We start from the raw sequence: 14554 nt of genomic DNA on the forward strand, positions 1-14554 counted from the left end.
AAACTGAATTAAGTACAAGAGTATATCTTGGAGAAGAAGCAGGCGTGAATTGAATAGAAAACAGTAGTAATTGCATTAATTCATGAAGAACAGCAGAGCTCCACACCTTAATCTATGGGGTGTAGAAACTCCACCATAGAAATACATAAGTGAAAAGAGGTCTAGGCATGGCAGTGAGGCCAGCCTCTCCAAACGTAAAATATGGCAAAAAGCTCTTGAATAAATCTCTAAAAGCAGTTTTTATACTAAACTAGTAATCTAGGTTTACAGAAAATGAGTAACTAAGTGTAGATAGTGCAGAAATCCACTTCCGGGGGCCACTTGGTGTGTGCTTGGGCTGAGCATTGAAGTTTTTTCGTGCTTAGGCTGTTCCTGGAGTTAAATGCCAGCTTTGGTGCCAGTTTGGGCGTTTAACTTCAGAATTTTCAGGCAGACTTTGAATGCCAATTTGGGCCATCAAATCTCGGGCAAAGTATGGACTATTATATATTGTTGGAATGCCCAGGATGTCTACTTTCCAACGCAATTGAGAGCGCGCAAATTGGGCTTCTGTAACTCCAGAAAATCTACTTTGAGTGCAGGGAGGTCAGAATCCAACAGCATCTGCAGTCTTTTTTCAGCCTCTGAATCAGATTTTGCTCAGGTCCCTCAATTTCAGCTAGAAAATACCTGAAATCACAAAAAAATACAGAAACTCATAGTAAAGTTCAGAAATGTGATTTTTGCATAAAAACTAATAAAAATATAATAAAATTAACTAAAACATACTAAAAACTATGTAAAAACAATGCCAAAAAGGGTATAAATTATCCGCTCATCAGTTCTGCCAAGCTTTCAACTGCCAAGTACTAACCCAACTTGCAAGGGGATTTCCACAGAATCATGAAATACAACACAGATGTACAAAGGACCTCTAAGGACATCTATGACTTTTTCTTTTAATTTTGCACTCTCTACCTTTTTCCGCTCTATGGTTTTTTCTTACAAACCTCACTGTTTGTCTTTTTTCATGAGACTCAAGACAGACAAAAGTAAACAGAAAATTACAAAATAAAAAACATTGAAGGAGAAGAACTTCTGTTAGCTTAGGTAGCTCTGAGAACTCTGTGCCTTGCACTCTTACTCCTTATATAGAGGGGGAAGCCTCCACGGTTGAAACCAAATAAACCAAGCTAATCTTCTTCTTCTTCATGCAAACCAGTTCGGCCAGAGAGAGAAGAGAGATAACCGAATGCAAAACCTAACATGCAATTACCTGTGGTCCTTCCTTGGTCACCAATCTTCATCAATCCGAGCCTTCCATCTTGTCTTGCACTCCAAGAAGGATTCCTAGCCCTTGATGAGTTATTGATGATGACAGCTTCATCTGCTCCAACTTCTGCCTCCTCCATCACGTAGCCACTGTAGCTACCTCCTGTGATGGTTGAGCAAAATCAGAGACAAATCATCTCTCCAAGGATCTTCCTCTTCTGACCGAAATCTTCATCATCCATTTTCGGTATGGAGAGGCTGAGCTTACTTCACCATATCTTACCTTTCTTGGTTGAAGATCTCAGCCACAACATACTTTTTGTTTTTTTTTCGTGCCATCATTACAATGGTCTTGTTGCTTGTTTCTCCTTCCTTTCGGTAGCTAGCCATAGCTTCCATGTTTTCTCTGTGAAGTGACCGAAGTAGGAGAAGAGAGATGAGAGTTAAGAAACAGAAACTTAAACAATAATTAATGAATGTGATAAAGTGAATTAAGTTTTCCACTTCCCTTGCTTTTAGGTAGCGTGTAGCATTGATGATGTCCATCAAATCAAGTGCTAACTCTCTCTCATGTTTCCAATGTAAGTTAATTGAGTTTGAAATCTATCCCAAATTAAAAATGGGATCCGTTGGAAACAAAGAATTTTGCTTTCTTTCATTGTTTGTTTCGGACCAAGCAATGGTCTTGGTAGCAAAGTTTCAAATGGGCTAGTAATAATAGTAATTCAATATAGCCAAATTGGTGTAAAAACAATTCAGCCATATATTCATTTGACAATTTTTGCACAAGGGTGAAATGTAAGAACCATATTTGGGCTTGCAACATTCAGCCCAATACAAATCTGCACCAACAAAATTATTAATTAAGCAAGTATAAATTAAGATCAAATTAATAATTTTATAATTAATTGCTTTAATAATGTTTGTTCATCATCAAATTAAATTTAGAATTTTAAACTCATCAATAATATTTATTAGTCATATCATATTATGATAAAAATAAATTAATATATATTTATATACAAATACATTATTGATTTGTGACTTATTTTTGTTGTTTTTGGTTTTGAATCTGAAGAATATGCAGTTGAAGTGTGCGAAACGAGCATGGCACAGAACAGAATTACTGAAACGATATTAAGCATGAAACAGCCCATGACAATGACGTATGAAAACCCAACCACGACATCAAACATTACGGAAGCACAAACAGCGTAATCCCACAAACAGAGAAAGAGAAAAGGAATAGAATCCTATCGTAATATTATTATTCTCTGAGTCCAATAATACATGTAATTTTTAAGTTATCTAGTTTTGCAGCCTCAGAAAGAAAGAGAAGAGAAAACATGAAGAACGCAAGGCTCTCAACTTCAGCTGCAAGCAGCATGAACATGGGGAGAACACTTGCACAGTACAGTGCAGACGCTGAGATTCTTGCAGAGTTCGAGCAATCAAACGTGTCCGGTAAATCATTTGACTACTCAAAGTCAGTGGTTGACCCACCGAAATCAGTCTCTGAGGAGAAGATGACTGCCTACTTGTCAAGAATCCAAAGGGGCGGACTCATCCAGCCCTTTGGCTGCATGCTGGCAGTCGAAGAACCGACTTTCAACATCATTGGCTACAGCCAGAATTCATTTCTCCTCTTGGGTGTCGAGATTCAGTCCGACACCGAAGAGTTAATGGGTGGTCTTCTTGGAGTTGATGCCACTACACTCTTCACTCCTGCTTCCGGGGCTTCGCTTGCGAAAGCTGTGGCATCGAGGGAAATCTCGCTTCTTAATCCTGTTTGGGTGTACGCAAGGGCAACGCAGAAGCCGTTTTACGCGATACTTCACCGGATTGATGTCGGAGTTGTGATAGATTTGGAACCTGCAAGGTCCAGTGACCCTGCATTGTCGTTCGCAGGGGCGGTTCAGTCGCAGAAGCTAGCCGTTAGAGCGATTTCTCGGCTGCAATCGCTTCCCGGCGGAGACATTGGTCTTCTGTGTGACTCTGTTGTAGGGGAAGTTCAAAAGCTTACGGGGTATGACAGAGTTATGGTGTATAAATTCCACGAGGACGATCACGGGGAGGTTATTTCGGAGATTAGGAGGTTGGATTTGGAGTCTTATTTGGGTCTGCACTACCCTGCCACTGATATCCCTCAAGCCTCAAGATTCTTGTTCAAGCAAAATCGCGTTCGGATGATTTGTGATTGTAATGCTAAGCCGGTTAAGGTAACTCAGAACCAAGAGTTGAGTCAACCGCTTTGCTTGGTGAACTCAACTCTGAGGGCGCCACATGGATGCCACACGCAGTACATGGCTAACATGGGCTCCATTGCTTCGCTGGTTATGTCAATTGTGGTAAATACCAAAGATTCCATGAAGCTATGGGGTTTGCTAGTGTGCCATCACACTGCGCCGCGCTATGTGCCTTTTCCGGTTCGCTACGCTTGTGAATTTCTTATGCAGGCTTTTGGAGTGCAGCTTTACATGGAGATTCAGTTAGCAGCGCAAATGGCAGAGAAAAGGATTCTCAAGACACAAACTTTGCTGTGTGACATGCTCCTTCGCGACGCGCCGTTTGGGATTGTTACTCAGTCTCCTAATATCAAGGATCTTGTCAAGTGTGATGGAGCTGCCCTGTATTATGATGGGAACTGTTGGTTGTTAGGCACAACACCGTCCGAATTGCAGGTAAAAGACATTGCTGAATGGTTGCTTAGTACTCACGGTGACTCGACCGGTTTGAGTACAGACAGTTTGGCTGATGCTGGTTATCCTGGTGCTGCTTTACTTGGGGATGCAGTGTGTGGCATGGCGATGGCGCAAATCAGTTCGAGGCATTTCTTGTTCTGGTTCCGGTCTCACACTGCTAAGGAAGTTAAGTGGGGAGGGGCCAAACACCATCCTGAGGATAAGGATGATGGAGGGAAAATGAATCCAAGATCATCATTCAAAGCATTTCTTGAAGTTGTTAAGAGCAAAAGTTCGCCTTGGGAGGCTTCCGAAATCAATGCTATTCACTCATTGCAACTTATAATTAGAGATTCATTTCACAATTCAGAGAATAGTGGTATTAAGGCTATGAACTACATACAGAGAAGTGATGCTTCAAGTGGTGGGATTGATGAGCTAAGTTCAGTAGCATTTGAAATGGTGAGGTTAATTGAGACGGCAACTGTGCCGATTTTCGGGGTTGACACAGGTGGCTTAATCAATGGTTGGAATGTGAAAATTGCGGAATTGACAGGTTTGCTGGCAAATGAAGCTATTGGTAAATCACTAGTGAATGAAGTAGCGCATGCAGACTCGCGCAACAATCTTGAAAATATTCAAAGTAAAGCCCTGCAAGGTAAATCATTTCTTGTGGGAAAGTTCAATCGCTACTGGATTTTTAGGTATTGCAAACTTAATCAAATGTCAGATGTGATTCAGCTTGAATAAATTTCTCTCAACTTTCCTCGTAGCGAGTTATTTGAGAAATCTTTTAGAATTTGATTCAATTTTTATCATCCAAAATTTTCAAAATCTTCGTTATTGATTCTCATTTACACATCCTTTATTCCTCGTTAGACTTCAATTTTTAAATATTCTAAGTCTGTGAACAACACAAGATTTTGTGGTGTAAACTTTGCAGAGTTATGTGTGAACGCATGTATCTGGTTTTCCTCGGTTGTAACTGTTGAATTTCATCAGGTTTAATCCAAAATCAAAATACCAGCGTTATGTATAATTCAATATGCTTTTGAAATGATGTGAAAATTGGAGTTTTATTTGCAAACGGATTTTATTTCTTCTCTTCCTAAATTCTCTTGTTTTCATAGTCTCTGTCATTCAAGATCATTCCATATGCAGAATATCTTAAAGGAACCAAGTTAAATTATTGACATAAAATTATGCTAAGATCTATAGCAAAGCAGATCATATTATTAATAATCATATTTCTATATGAATTAACTGGTGATGTGTTCTTCAGGCATGGAAGACAAGAATTTTGAGTTGAAATTGAAACATTTTGGGAATCAACAACAAAATGGAGTTGTATATCTCATAGTGAATGCTTGCACAAGTAGAGATTACACAAATGCCGTTGTTGGGGTATGCTTTGTAGGCCAAGATATCACTTGTGAGAAAGTTGTTCTAGACAAATTTGTCAAGTTGGAAGGTGATTACAAAGCTATCATACAGAGCCTCAATCCGCTAATTCCGCCGATATTTGCTTCTGACGAGAGCGCCTGCTGCTCCGAATGGAATGCAGCCATGGAAAGGATAACTGGCTGGAAGAGAGATGAAGTCATAGGAAAACTTCTTCCCGGGGAAATCTTTGGAAGCTTTGTTAGACTGAAAGGTCAAGATACACTGACTAACTTCATGATCTTGCTTTACCGGGGAATTAGCGGACAAGAATTCGAGAAGTTTCCCTTCGGATTTTTTGATAGGAATGGAGAGTTTATAGAGGCTTACATCACTGCTAACAAGAGGATCGATACGAGTGGAAACATGATTGGCTGTTTCTGCTTCTTGCAGATTGTATCTCGCGATCTGAATCAGCCTTCGGATGGACAAAATCTTCCTCAGGGGAGGAAGAGTATATCTGAGTCTAAGGAGTTTGCTTATATATTACAAGAGATGATGAATCCTTTAAACGGTATTCGGTTTACGCATAAGCTTCTGGAGAAAACAGCTGTCTCAGAAAGCCAGAAACAGTTTCTTGACACTAGTGCTGCTTGTGAAAGACAGATAATGGAAATTATTGAGGAAACATATATAGGAAGTATCAATGAAGGGTAAGTGATCGTGATCTATTTTCATAGGCATGTTGAATTCCGATCCTTAATTTCCTTTCTTGACTTATATGTTATATCTCCAAATTTTAAAAGATTTACGTTTCAAAGTATCTGTCACAATAGTGAGCTTTTTGGCTTTTTCTAATAACACCCTTAATTTAATTGTGATGATTAAATAACTATTTGTTATAGCCGAAATTTATTAGTTACAGACTAAATTTATCACCTATCTTAACATTTCATGTATGTGTTATTTGTTATTTTACAGTTATTTAGGAATATATGAAATAATATAATGATTTTATGCATAAATTATTTCTCCAGCTAAACAAAAAAGACTGACTTTTCTTAAATTTAATGCTAATAATAGCAGCAGTGTGCAGCTAAACATGGAGGAATTTCTTCTTGGGGGTATTCTAGATGCCATTGTGAGTCAAGTGATGCTGTTGGTGAGAGGAAAAAGCTTGCAGCTGTTCCATGAAATTCCTGATGAAATGAAAACACTTGCTCTGTATGGTGATCAAATAAAGCTTCAAGTGGTCTTATCTGACATTCTGCTTAATGTAGTCAACCATACACCATCTCCAAATGGCTGGGTTGAAATCAAGATTTCACCTGGTTTGAAGATAATTCAGGACGGCCATGAGTTTATCCATTTGAAGTTCAGGTACACAATCAAGGAACTTATTTTTATCTCTTTATCATGGCTCTTTTATCAACGTGCCATTTTTTTCCGAAATTTAATACTAAAATGTCGTTCTTTTGAAGCTAATTACCTAAATATCACTATTTTTATATTACCATAATTATCATAATTAAAAATAAAATAAATAAACAAATTAATTGTCATCTTAGTAAAAGAGTGACACTTAAGTAATTAGCTTCAAAAAGATAGTATTTTGATAATAAATTTTAAAAAAGTAAAACGACCTTATAAAATTTATTATTAGTTACTGCCCCAGATTTAATTTAACAAATTTTCTCCTCTAGTGTGCTACTAAATGAATGAGCAAGTGATATGAGAATATGTATAAAAGAAGAATAATGAATAAGGTTATCTGAAATCAAGATGTTTCCGGCTAAATTAAAACTGGAGTTAGTTATTTGGAAGTGAAAGGAGTAATCTGATTGCTAATATATCTTTCCCACAATGGGTTGGTGTCTTAAACATCTAGTATTTGATTTTCTTAATATTAGTTGATCATTCTCTTTTATGGGGAAATGAAACTTCTGCAAATGTTAATGTAATATGTCTGATCCATGTGTGAATAAGTTATTATGATTATTTGTTTGAAAATTGAACTTCTTTGACTAGGGAAGTCCAACTTTCTTTGACTTGGATATACCATATGTTACACGTTTTCTAGTAATCAAATCATCCAGAAGTAGAACCATGTGAAATTTTCATTCTTCCAATCAGATATAGGATTATAACTTTACTCACAAACGTTAATGCCTCAGTTCTAAAACATTTCTAATGCAAAGCCCCATATGAAAATTAATGCCAAAAACAAAACGTTCCTAAATATCACATTCCCTTAAAAGTTCCTCTAAATGACATTGCTGTCATTGCACTTTAGAACTGGTCATAATTCATTAAATCAATTTTCCTTTGGCAATGCTAGTCATAACCAAGTGTGCTTTTGAGTCATATGCAAATAATTTTCCTTGTATTTGAGTCTTTAATTTATGAAAGTATTAAATCCAATCAGTGTAATAATTCCACCCCCTTATGAAATGTCGAGACATGAATCAATTATCTAAAAAATAGTCTTATGCAAACCAGCCTGTTATTTAAGCACACTCTTTTTACAGAATGAGCCATTCCGGTCAAGGTCTTCCTTCTAACACACTTCAGGATATGTTTGAAGAAGGGAATCAATGGACTACACAAGAAGGTTTGGGGCTATATATGTCAAGAAAAATGCTTAGTAGGATGAATGGTCATGTTCACTATGCGAGAGAACAAAATAAGTGCTACTTCCTCATTGATCTTGAACTTAGAACAAGAAAAGAAAGGCAAAGGAATTTGCAAGCGGAGACAAGCATGTTGAGTTAACTTTTTTTTTTTTTTCATAAACTAGATTTGATGCTTGATAGAAATTGTTTAGTTAGAGGAATTATATATATATAGCTGTGTTGGCAAAATTATTGGCCAACAAAAATTATATGACTGACTTTAAAAATAATCACTTGAACTCGCAACTTCTAAATGACTATACCTTTTAAACTATAGCTCGTTAACTTAAAAATAATACAATTACATACTTACATGTATAGTAGAATATGAAATAAACTAATAGGATATTTTATTTTGTAATGCTTTAATTTATATTTAAATACGATCAGATTCAATTATATGGTAAATTTGTAATGCTTCCCTATTAAATGGATCCCTGTGCCAATATATTTTTCTATATTCATTAAATTGCTAAGACTCAAAGTGATGATAATTCTAAATTAGATCAATTGAATTCTAATTGTTCTTATTTAATAACAAAGAAAATAAGACACTTTTTTTTAATTGTAAAATACACAAAAGGTACCTAACTTTGAAATTAAAATCAATAAGATAAGAAGAAACCCAAAAAAATCCCACCATACTAGCCACTAACCAAATTAACATCATCAAAGTAAACAACGTCAACATACAAATTCACTCAGGTTTGTCCAATCCGAATGCTCACTTTGTTGATTCATCCAATTCTCAAACTCACCAAAGCCATGCCTCACTAACTTTCCCAATCCAAAGCCTCACTAACTTGATTTATGGAATTTACTTTAGGAAAAATATAGGGTTTAGGGTTTAGGGTTTAGGGTTTAGAGTTTAGGGTGCTCCTTCACTTTTGTTGAGTTTGCTAAAGCACCATTTTGTATAATACTATACACAGAATCTTCAAACTGATTAGCACAATTCATCAGTCCATAATTACTTCCCAGCCAATTCTATAGTGCATATGAGTTTTTGTCTAAATTTTGCCTAACTTACTTTTTTGTAGTAAGTTTTAATTTTTTTAAAATTATTTTTTTTATATCTTTTAAATTAAATAATAACTTTTAACCCTTTTTAGTAAATGGGCACCACCTTTTAGACATCATAGCATTCACCATACTTCCCATCAATTCCATTGGATTTGGACTAAGGAGACCCATTTGGGAACTAGAACCCATATCATAACTATGTGGCATCATAGGTTGAATCTGAGAGTTGTACCGATCAATACTCTGTCCAAAATTGAAGTTACTTTCAACTTTTTGACTATTTTTCAGCATGTTAATCCTTTCAGCCAACGCACCAATTTTGTTATCCAATATGCCAATGAACATCCTCAGTTGTTCCAAATCTAAGCTCCGGATATTCAAGTCAGAAGTGGGATACTTGACGCTGTAGATGCATTTTTGCGCTTTCAAAGTTTCGGCTTCAACCAAGGTCTTCTTGTGCTCAAAGAAGTCTTGGAGATCAAAGATCTTAAGAGGCCTCACATTCTTTTGAGCTTCGTACTTTTTAATTAAGGATCTGATTTTTGTGGAATCTTTTGGCCAAATCATTGGTGCATCGTTGCTACCTTCTTCATAAACTGTCAAGCATGCTTCGGATCCTTCGCATTTGTCAGAAAATTTCTTCATTTTGCTCTCTAGTCCCTTGATTCTTGTCTTGAATCTGCCTTTCCGATCTTTCTCAGTTGAGAGGCACTTCAATTCTGTTTTTGCACGGCCCATGTAACTAAATCTGCATCATGAATTTTATATATAAAAAAAAGAAGGCAAAGAATTGGATGGAAAATAAGAAAGTAAATTGAAATTGTTGTAGTATAACAACAAAATCTTGTGTCCCAAAATTGTGGTATAGTGTTCAATTCCAATCTTGTGCCTAATTAAATTAAAACGAGGAATTCTTAAGAAATTGAGTGAAAATAAGCAATCTATAAAAATAAGAAACAACATTGTCATTAACGTACACGTCAAAAATAGCATCTACAAAATTTTATTCTCAAAAAAAAGAAAAAAGAAAACAAAAGAAAAACTCAGGAAGAAGGAACAATATCAAAGTAGAGGGGACTGTTTGAAATTTGAATCCTATCTTTTCCGACACATTTTCTAACAACAACAACATAAACATAAACAAAGTAATAAGAGAATTTGAAGGGTTTTATGCAAGTGAGTGAGTTTTCACCACTTCTTAATCACGTCAAGAAGCAAAGAATCTTAAAGAAACCATATGGTAAAAGCACATGATCGAAGACAAATTATCACCGAAAACGAAAACAACTAAGAAAACAAAAACCCATAACCAATAAAAGCATGGTAAGCATTATATCTGTGTACAGCATTGGAATTTTCAAGAAGTAAAGAGAGAACATCGTGAAAGAAAGCAACACAATAATGATGAAGAAATTTATTAATACCTAACAAATTTCTAACAATAACAATAATGCCGATTGCTGAAGTAATTTAATGGTAGAATTCTTGGAAGAATTAAGCTCTATGAATGTGCTTCAATTCCTTTAATGCGTGTGCCTAAAATCTTAAAACAAGAGTGATGTTCCATGAATTTATATATAAGTTTGGACATCGATATTCATCTAAAGTAATAAATATCTAACGGTTATTTTTGTTATATTGTTTATAATAATATTTGAGAAATAATAAAAATTACTCTAAATAGTACAAAATTTTTTTATTTAATATTTATTAATTATTGTTAAAATAATTATATAATTTTAAGCATAGAAGGATAAACAACAAAAAATGCATCCAAATAATTTTAAACTAATAAAAATGTACTTGAATTTAGTTATTGACAAAAATATCCTTAAATAATGTAAAAATGTGATAAAAATGCTCAACATTAATATATGTATTCTCAAAAAATGTTTTAGAGATCGAATTCGATGCGATTTTTTGCAAGCGTAATTAGAAAAATGAGATATTTTTATTCTTAAAATTTAGTAATTTTTCGCTAGGTATATATTTTTTGTGATGTCTTTTGTCAACAACCAATAATACTTTTAAAAAATAAAAAATAATGAACAAATTTTTATCCGATTTTTTTATGTATTTTTTGAATATATAGTTATCTAAATATTCGTATAAAATTTTGGGTTAACTGCATAAGCGGTTTGTCAAATACAAAAGTCGTTTATCACTTACAAAAAAATAATATTCCTTTTTTTGGGCATTTTTGTTGCGTTTCTAAATTATTTGAGGACATTTTTATCGATAACAAAATTCAGGTGCATTTTTGTCAGCGACAAAATTATTCGGATACGTTTTAGATAGTTTTTCCATAAAAAATATGTAATTACGAATATTATCTGTATAAAATTATACATATTACACTATGTAAGATAACTTTAGATATTGTCTCCCTAATATTATCGTGTCCCGATCAAATCAGGTAGGTTAACCTAATGTAGGTCTACCTGATCTTAGATCTATGGAACTCTAAAACCCATCAAGGATAGAGGTGTCAAAACTCCCTGAGTCGTGAAAATTCCTATGGATATTGCCTCCGAATGGGGATCCAAAGGCGGAAAATTTTTTCTGTGGGGATGGGAATGGAAGCCAAATTTTCCCTGAGGCAAGTGCAGGTACCCGAGCAAGGATCCCTGTCCCATTCCCCGCTATTTCTCGAACTTTATGAATTTACTTAATTGCTTTCATTGATTTACTTCTAGCGCAGGATTTTTAGTAATTTCACATGACCTTTATATATGGACAACAAATTCTAACCATAACCTGTGACTTCCTAATTCTCATTCCCCTTCAGCCTTGCCCCTTCTCACCCATACACCCATACTCTCAATTTTGTTGCATACCCCTAATGCATGAGTATTTTTAGTTATTTTTTTTATTATTTTCTTGAATAAAGTTAGTGATTTCTTTATTATAATTAAGAATTTTTGTGCTTTAATCAGCGTTTCTTGGAGTTGCTTTGAGCTTTAGTATGTGTAGAAAATTGTGAAATATTTTAGGAGAATAATAGAAAAAGAGAAGCAAAGCATAAGCATAGGGAATCATGAAGGAAAATCACCTCCTAGAAGGAAGAACACTAAACGTGCAACATGCTCTTTGTAACACCCTACCACACAGAGTCTTATGCTATAGTTATAAAATTGAGTTGGCGAAGTATTACGACTTCTAAAAATAAAAATATATATATAATAATAGTAGTTGAAAGGAATTTATACCGAGGAGCCTTTGAAGAAAAGTTTAAAACAAAAGTCGTAATGCTCACGTAAATAGAAAAACTTGCATACGAAGAAACATAAGATATATATATATATATATATATATATATATATATATAAAATAAAAAGAGAGTGTCAAAGATACAATTAACAAAGCTTCCAACTCGGTTTGCGAAGATAAACCGGCCAGAACATATATATATATATATATATATATATATATATATATATATATATATATATATATATATATATATATAAGAGAATCCCAAAATGACCCAAAGCAGAAAAAGACAGCCTGTTTCTCCGAGTCAACTTCTACGAGGGACAAACATAAAATACAAGGTGGAGAACTGTATACATATATAAATATAAACAAAAATATACCCCTGAGTCCCAAGAGTTCTTTGCTTCATCAGAGTCTCCAGAATACAGAGTGATGCTTCTCAACCTGCATTTGAAAAATAATAATGTTGTATGGGATGAGAACCGGGGGTTCTTAGTATGGGTAAGGTGCCCACATATATAACAAATAAGGTCCCGAAAAAGCCGGATGCAATCCTAGAACTCTGACACTCATATTATAAAGCTTAGAATACTAAAGCAGAAACCATAACGGGTGGTCTTCTAAGGTTCTAACTTAAACAAATCTTGAACTAGATTAAAGTTCCTAACTTCCCCACCTTTCCTCCAATCCTCCAACACCAGTGATACTGCACAGAAAATCAAGCAAGCAAGGGAAAACATAGCTAGTATACAAGTACTGCAATTAGCAAATATAACAATTAACATAATAATTCACTTAAGCATTCTCAATTAATGCAGAAACAAGCAAAGCAAATACTATGCATATGATGCATGCCTGTCCTATGGCTGATGATATCATCTGTCGGTTATATAGCCAACCTGACATGCTGTGGTAGCTAACCATGGACAGAAACACCAATGCAGAGCAAGTGGATTTGAGCTACTACCCGCTTAACCCAGAGCCATTGAAATAACCACTACTGCGGCTACTACCCAGTATGGTGTTTAAAAGCTCAACCTAGAGCAAGCGAAATAATCCGCTACTACTGCTACTACCCAGGCGTCACAATCACTAACATGGAGCAAGCAGGACGAACCACCATCCTTGCTACTACCCAGGATCTCAAACATACAGTCATTCAGTTTAAATCAATCATCATTGTTATCAAATCTCAAACATTAACCTGAAGCAAGTGGGACAACCACCATCCTTGCTACTACCCAGGTATTTCAAACATACACTCACTTATTACTCCATAATTAAATTCATTTATTCATATCTCTTCTGTCCTATCTCATACCTGGAGTAAGTGGACTGATATGTCATATTTGCTTTCAAAAAAAAAAACCAAAAATATTCAATTAATTAAGTAAATAAGTGAATAAGGGGACAAAATTACCCCAATGTTAAGTTTTAATAAAAGATCAATGCATATGTGATAAAATTAAAGAAAATTTGGTACATGAGTATGGGAATTATACAAAAGTGGGAGCTGGGTATGATTTTAGAATTACAAAGAGCGTGTGTGTGTTAGGTAAGAGCCTAGGTTAGTCAAAGATTCATATTATAGCTCACTTGGCCATACATGTATCCTCACCTTTACCTTAGCCCCATTACAACCCTGAAAAGACCTCATGATATTTGCATTGGTATACTAAATATTTGTTAATTGGTTAGATGAAGAATGAAGTTTAGAAAGCATGACTAGAGAAGAGTAGAGTGATTAACCCTAGACACTTGAGAGTTAGAGTGATATACACTACCAGTGAGGGTTCAATGCTTGATTCTATGTTCCTTGATTTTATGAGCTATCTTGTTACAATTTTACTTGTTTTTACTGTATGATTTGAATTAGCGGAATCTGAATTTTGTTTGTCTTGAAGAACTTGTTTACTTTTAACTAAGTGGACAGAATCATCTTAGCATATAGTTGCATTCATACATAGGTTGCATTGCATTGCATTACATGAGTCTTACTTTCCTTTATTCATTCTCTTTGTCTTCTTGAGCTTAGCATGAGGACATGCTAATATTTAAGTGTGGGGAGTTTGATAAACCACTATTTTGTGGTTTATCTTGTGCTAATTTGAGTGGTTTTTATCAAATCTTTACTCACTTATTCATACTATTTGCATGATTTTACAATTCCTTCCTAATTATGTTCTATGATTGAAAACTTGCTTCCTAAGCCTTTAAATTGTGTATTCTTAATGTCCTTTCATACCATTCGATGCCGTGATCCGTGTGTTCAGTGTTTTCAGGCTTTACAGGGTAAGAATGGCTTAGAGGATGGAAAGGAAGCTTGCAAAA

At 35.0% G+C, this 14554-nt stretch overlaps 2 protein-coding genes across 3 annotated transcripts; one reads left to right on the plus strand and one right to left on the minus strand.

The window, feature by feature from the left end:
- The first annotated feature begins 2291 nt into the window (after positions 1-2291).
- On the plus strand, positions 2292-8258 carry LOC112732285 (phytochrome E). Of its 2 annotated transcripts, none has more exons than XM_025780954.3 (4): positions 2292-4590; positions 5215-6025; positions 6396-6692; positions 7841-8258. In XM_025780954.3, the coding sequence occupies exons 1-4, from the start codon at positions 2598-2600 to the stop codon at positions 8082-8084; spliced, it is 3345 nt and encodes a 1114-aa protein (XP_025636739.1). In that variant the 5' UTR covers positions 2292-2597; the 3' UTR covers positions 8085-8258. The 2 variants fall into 2 exon arrangements, with proteins under 2 accessions (XP_025636739.1, XP_025636740.1); XM_025780955.3 differs by having other exon boundaries at positions 6399-6692.
- Positions 8259-9082: 824 nt separating this feature from the next.
- LOC140177630 (agamous-like MADS-box protein AGL82) lies at positions 9083-9745 on the minus strand. Its single transcript, XM_072210768.1, has one exon. The coding sequence runs from the start codon at positions 9743-9745 to the stop codon at positions 9083-9085; it is 663 nt and encodes a 220-aa protein (XP_072066869.1).
- Between the last annotated feature and the right edge of the window lie 4809 nt (positions 9746-14554).

This window comes from Arachis hypogaea, chromosome 13, assembly GCF_003086295.3.
Source record: "Arachis hypogaea cultivar Tifrunner chromosome 13, arahy.Tifrunner.gnm2.J5K5, whole genome shotgun sequence".
NCBI classification, from domain to species: domain Eukaryota; kingdom Viridiplantae; phylum Streptophyta; class Magnoliopsida; order Fabales; family Fabaceae; genus Arachis; species Arachis hypogaea.

Excerpts from the sequence above, each read along its gene's own strand:
- LOC112732285 (XM_025780954.3), top strand. The coding sequence starts at position 2,598 with ATGAAGAACGCAAGGCTCTCAACTTCAGCTGCAAGCAGCATGAACATG. Across the intron at positions 4,591-5,214 it reads TCAAAGTAAAGCCCTGCAAG|GCATGGAAGACAAGAATTTT; the intron begins GTAAATCATTTC and ends TGTGTTCTTCAG. Across the intron at positions 6,693-7,840 it reads TTTATCCATTTGAAGTTCAG|AATGAGCCATTCCGGTCAAG; the intron begins GTACACAATCAA and ends CTCTTTTTACAG.
- LOC140177630 (XM_072210768.1), bottom strand. The coding sequence starts at position 9,745 with ATGGGCCGTGCAAAAACAGAATTGAAGTGCCTCTCAACTGAGAAAGAT.